The sequence below is a fragment of the Malania oleifera genome, chromosome 1 (genome assembly GCF_029873635.1).
Source record: "Malania oleifera isolate guangnan ecotype guangnan chromosome 1, ASM2987363v1, whole genome shotgun sequence".
NCBI classification, from domain to species: Eukaryota; Viridiplantae; Streptophyta; class Magnoliopsida; order Santalales; family Ximeniaceae; genus Malania; species Malania oleifera.
This window is the reverse complement of record NC_080417.1, coordinates 26022051-26028226: the sequence shown is the minus strand read 5'-3', so window position 1 is coordinate 26028226 and position 6176 is coordinate 26022051. Positions and strand designations below refer to the sequence as shown.

The 6176-nt window shown below is 36.0% G+C and overlaps 1 protein-coding gene across 1 annotated transcript; it reads right to left on the bottom strand.

The window, feature by feature from the left end:
- Positions 1 to 651: 651 nt before the first annotated feature.
- On the bottom strand, positions 652 to 2885 carry LOC131158289 (pentatricopeptide repeat-containing protein At2g22410, mitochondrial-like). The gene has a single exon (XM_058113053.1). The coding sequence runs from the start codon at positions 2779 to 2781 to the stop codon at positions 769 to 771; it is 2013 nt and encodes a 670-aa protein (XP_057969036.1). The 5' UTR covers positions 2782 to 2885; the 3' UTR covers positions 652 to 768.
- Between the last annotated feature and the right edge of the window lie 3291 nt (positions 2886 to 6176).

The following is a 6176-nucleotide window of genomic DNA, read 5'->3' as shown; positions in this document are numbered from 1 at the left end:
TGACTACTATTTATAAACAAACTATTCCTCCCCATAGCACCTTGTCGAGCCAAGGCATCTGCCACTTTGTTCCCTTCTCTATACCAATGATTTATCTAAAAATCTACTCCCTCCAATATATGAATTAATTGAAATAAAGAAATAATAGTGGAATGCAATGATTTGCTTGAGTTCATTTGAGCAATTCACAACTCAAAAAATTGGTTCAACTTTATTTGAGTATTTTCATTTTTTTTTTTTTTTGGGGGTGGTACCATTACAGCAATTTGACAACTTAAAAGTTCACCAAATCATTACTCCATATAATTTCAAATAATGTGATGAGTATGTCTATCTTGTCCTGCTCATTTGAGTCAGCTTGAATATGCAAACAAACAAGTTCCTCTTCACAATGAATAATTTCACTTGATAAATTTTGAGTCACAAGCTACATTTGACTACAAGTTTTTCATGCCTAAAAGCCATAAAAAAGAAATTTTCAAAAAATATATATATGACTTTAACATGATTGTCATTGGGTATCACAAAGCCTTTGAGCAAAGTTGCAAGGTTGAATGGATTCCACATGTTTCACTTCATTTATGAAGGAATTTTTTCCCATGTGATGTTCAAAATTTCCCAAATGCTAACAACTTTGAAGAAAGAGCATCCTGAAATAAAATCATAATTTATTAAATTACACAATATATTAAAATTAAATGAAGTTTTAGGAGTTGGGGGGGGGGGGGGACAAGAAGAACAACAATTATAACAAGGACATAAAGAACATTAAATTCCCTCCACATCCAAAAACATGCTCGAAAATTTACATTGATACCCTATTGATCTCAAATGATCTGTTAATTGATCAAGCATCATGTAAATTCTGGTTGATATAGCATTTCTTTTGTCTTCAACCATGAATTCATGAACATGGCCATCAATCTCAATCAAGCTGATGGCTGTACTCTTTTTGATCCCCTGATCCTTCATCAATATCCTAATCTTCTTAACATCTTCCCATCTCTGAGCTTCACAATATATGTTAGACATAAGCACATAAAGGCCTCCATTAAAGGGCTTCAACTCCAAGATCTGCTTTAAAATTTGCTTCCCAATTTCTAAATTGGCATGAATCCTACAAGCAGCAAGTAAAGCACCCCAAACCACATGATCAGGCTTCATAGGCATCCCCCCAATTAGCTTAATAGCTTCTCTCAAAAGACCCCCTCGTCCAAGTAAGTCAACCATGCAAGCATAGTGCTCAATTTCACATGAAACATTGTAAATACGACTCATCTGATCAAAGTAATGTCGTCCCATTTTCACAAGACCACTGTGACTACAAGCAGAAAGCAATCCTGTGAAGGTAATCTCATCGGGCCGGACCCCAATGGCTTGCATATTTTCGAAGAGCTCAATTGCTTTATATCCATGTCCATGTAATGCCAATGCACCAATAATAATGTTCCACGAGATCAAGTTCTTCTCTGGCATCTCAGAAAAGATTTCCAAGGCAGTTTCAATTCGGCCACATTTTGCATACATGTCTATAAGAGAATTATATAATGTAATACCAGGGCTTACGTTGCTGCTGAAAAGGTAATTATGGGTTTTCCTTCCCGTGATCAGATCACCGAGATGACTACAGGCTGAAAGAACACTAACAAGAGTAGTTTCATCAGGAAAAACTCTTGAAATATTCATCTTTGAGAAGAGATCCAAAGCATCCCTGCATCGACCTTCCCGCACAAGACAAGAAATCATAGCGTTCCAAGAAACTACATTCTTCACAGGCATCTGGTAAAAAACCTGCCAAGCTGAATCAATGAGTCCATTATCAGCATATGCGGAAACCATGGAAGTCCATGAAACCACATTTCTATCAGGCATTCGGTCAAAAATTGTTTGCGCTGAGTACAATTGCCCACACTTGGCATACATGTCAACAAGAGCATTTCTTACGTATGTATCGGCCTTAACACCAGTAACCTCAATATAAGTATGCAAGTATCTTCCAAATTTTAAATGGCATGTTTGTGAACAAACAGAGAGAAGATTAACCAAGGTGAACTCATCTGGTTCGAGCCCCAGTTCTCTCATCTCCCAAAAGAGCACAAATGCATCCTTGTCACGGCCAGTTCTAGAATACCCACCAATCATTGAATTCCAAGAAACCAATGTCCTGTCAAGAATATCATCAAACAATTGCCTGGCACACCCAATCAACCCACAAGCGATATAAGCATTGATAAGAGCATTTTGCATACAGACTTGGGATCCAATACCCAACCTGATGGCCTGCCCGTGAACAACCACTGCTTCCCAATATGCCGATTTACAAGAACAAGCCTTGAGAACAAAAGGGAGAGTAAATTCGTTAGGCAAATGGCCAGAACAGATCATTTGGCGGCAAAGGACAATGGCCTTTGTTGGTTCTTGGCTGTTCGAGTAGCCTCTTATCAAACTATTATACATAAATTTATTTGGTTCAGGCATTTTATCGAATACATGCTGCGCATACTGGAGATCGCCGGTGTCTGCTACGGCACAGAAAGCAATTAACTTGCCCATTGTGATGTTTTCATTGGTAAGTCCATGAAGGATGATCTGGGTGTGGAGTAACTTGAGTTCTCTCATGGTGGAGCATTTTTCGAGGAGGAAATGGAAGGTCTTGTGAGAGGGAGATTTGAATTTGAAGGCTGTGGCCTTCGGAGGAAAAGCATTCTGTAGCGAGTGGAAGGAAAACAGGAAGAGCTTCGCGCAGGAACCAATGGGCAAGTATTTGAGAGAAAAGAACATGATAGTTTGGTCATTTGCAAGTTTATGTAAATATAAACTTGCATTATAAACGGCCAAGTATCTTCCTGAGCTTCGCGCAGGAAGATCTACTTTACATTATTTTGCTTAGGGTAAAGAATTATAAATTCAAAATTTATGTAAGTTTATATATAGTAAATATCAATAATGGAGGATATATATTGGGGTGGGTATTGTTCAATTAACAGAATCATTACTCCCGAATCATTAAGTGAACCGAAGTTCGATTTGCTAGAAAATGCAAATAGGAATCGAATCATTTAGAAACAGTTAGTCGATTTTTAGACCAATATCCAATACTTAACTGAACGAGACTATTAAATATAATTTAAAATTTTAAAGTCACTACAAATGACTTTTTCATAATAATAAACATATAAATTTAAAGTATTTTAAAAAAATTTAAGCATGAATCTTAGATCAATTCAATTTTTTTCTTTTAAATTATTAAAATTTTATACAATATTATATGTAATTAATATAATATATATGTATATATATATATACATATTTATAATATATTGCTTTGGTTCAATAAATTATGGTTATTGAATGGATCAAGCTGAAATCAAATCGATAACCGAAAAATTAAAAATTGTAAACCGAAATAAAACTTAAAAAATGATTGACCGATTTTCTTTATTTGGTTTAAATTATTTTTGTAGTTTGGTTCTGTTTTTGATTTTTCTTGCCTACCCCTAAATAAGGGGGACATGCACTTGTGAAAAAAAATAAAATTTATTTGTTAATTTTAAATTTCTTAAAAAAAATGCAAAAATGTCATCTTATTTTTTAGTCTTTTTTTCTTTTTTTTTTTTTGGGTAAAAGAGGGTGGCACCTCCTAACTTTATTAGAAAACTCCTCACTTATGGTGGAGAAATACCATGGGTCCAATCTTGAGACTTTGGGACAACAAAAGTAAACTCCAAAACCCTAAAACTAACTTAACCAACATAAACCAAACCAAAAAACAAAAGACCAGCAACCAAACAAAAAAAACTAAGAACTAAACCACTAAAAGTGGAAAACAAACAAAACCCCAAAAGATAACACAAAACATCATGAACGCAAAGAAGGAAAACCCAACAAATCCAATTGAATCATTCCTCTGACTTGTTGAGGAATATTATCATGGCAATTATATGATCGAGAAATACCAGATTCACCCTGTTTGGCAAATAAATCTGCGCTTTTATTCGCCTCCCTGTAAACATGTTCCACTTTGAACTACATGTCTCTTAATGTTAGCATAAGCTCTTTCCACAATTCCCATAATTTCTAAACTGAGCACTTCCCATAATTTATCCATTGAACCAACAAAGCAGAGTCACATGCAATCTCCACTTAATCAAAACCGAGATCTTTGCACAAATTAATCCCTAAAATAATCGCCTTCAATTCAGTCATGTTATTTGTTCCATAACCCAATAATGAGGAAAAAGTTGTTTTAAATAAACTTTTTTCATCTCTTATCACGCCTCCACCACCACAATTACCTGGGTTACCTTTACAGCTCTCATCCAAATTCAACTTAACCCAACCTATCCCAGGTTTACACCATCTGACTACACGAGGAAGACGAATCCCCACATTTTTTACTTGAATATCCAAAGCACGAAGGACTGCAATATCCGTGCAAGAAGTAGGTGCACATTTATTTAACTTTTCTGAAATGGATCTTAGCCAATATTTAATATCAAGACACACAGTTCTCACCGAATCATGAATTGATTCCATCCTGACTCTACATCGACGAGTCTAGAGTCTTCAAATGATGAAACTAGGTATAAGACCTACCAAAATGCCTAACTGTGAGGCCCGTCTTGCACAACTAAACTAGTCATTAACTCTGCCTTTCCAAGTACTCGTTGCCATACAACTAACACCCAACGCCACTGCTACTTTTTTCCATACCTCCTAAGCAAAAGATCTGGTGCAAAACACATGGTCTAGAGATTCAATCTTAGCATTTGAACAACAATCACATCGAGAGGCCATCTGAACACCTACTTCTTTTATACGAGTATCAACTAGAAGACAAGCGAACCAAGACTTCCACATACAAATTGACACCCTTTTTGGCAACATAGGATGCCAGATCCATTTTGCAAGTAAGAATTCCTCTTTATGCTCCCTTATAATTTCCCAAGCACTTGCCGTGGTGAATTTCCCATCCATAGAAGGTTCCCAAATTATTGTATCTGGACCCTCCTTACAAGAAATAGCAGAGTTCATTACTTCCTCAGCCTGATCTTCACCCAACAGATCCACTAATAAATCAACATTCTACCCATCTCTATCCCAACAATCTCGAGTTCGTAGCTTATGGTTACTGATTTCCTGAACCTTAGCACAAAAGGGACCAGAGGCTAACCAACGATCAAACCAGAAAGAAGCCGACCCTTCTTTAATTCGAACATAGACATGCTCTAAAACTTCAGGAATCACACGAATAATCGATCTCCAAAATCTGGTTCCTTTATCTAGTTTCATTTCTCTCAAGTGGTGTTTTTTATACAAATACTTGGCTTTAAAGAATTGAGTCTACAGATTATCCATAGTTAACAATCTCCACACAAACTTCATATGCAATGATTTTTTTACCTCCTCCAAATCCCTAACACCCAAACCACCCTCACAAACAGGTTTACATATATTAGACCAGGAGTACCAATTCCTTTTCCTTTTGTCATTTACTCCACTCCAAAAAAAATTCGATAACATAGAATTTATCTTTTTGAAGACAGTATTAGGAATGTCCAATACCACCAATTGATGAACCGCCATTGATGATAATACATCCTTAATTAAAACTTTTCTTTATTTATCAATTGACAAGACCAATCCTCATACTTCTTCAGAGTCTTAATAAGCATTCGAATGGAACTTCTCTTGCCATTGGCAAAAATAAGAATGTCATCTGCATAGAGAAGGTGAGATACCAAAGGCACCCCACAAGGATGATAGTAAGTCCTTGTCTTATTCTCCATAAAATTTTTCTTTAGAAGTCGAGAGAAAACTTCCTGTAAAATAATAAATAGGTAAGGAGATAGAGGATCTCCTTGGCTAAGCCCTCAAGAAGGTTTAAAGAAACCTTTATAAGTGTCATTCATCATAATGGAGAACCAAGGAGAGGAAACACATTCCGCCACTAAACCACTTAATCTTTGTGAGAAACCAAAGCTTTTGAGAACCAAGTTTAAAAAATCCCAATTGACCCTATCATATGCCTTACCCATGGCCACTTTGATCATTACATTTCCACCATTAGACTTCTTATGCAGAGAATGAACCATTTCTTGTGCCAAAGAAATATTTTCAAATATACTTCTATCAGGAATGAAAGCTCCCTATTCCGGAAAAATCAATGCAGACAA

What these genes read in the sequence shown, in the direction of transcription:
- LOC131158289 (XM_058113053.1), bottom strand. Translation starts at nt 2,781, where the DNA reads ATGTTCTTTTCTCTCAAATACTTGCCCATTGGTTCCTGCGCGAAGCTC.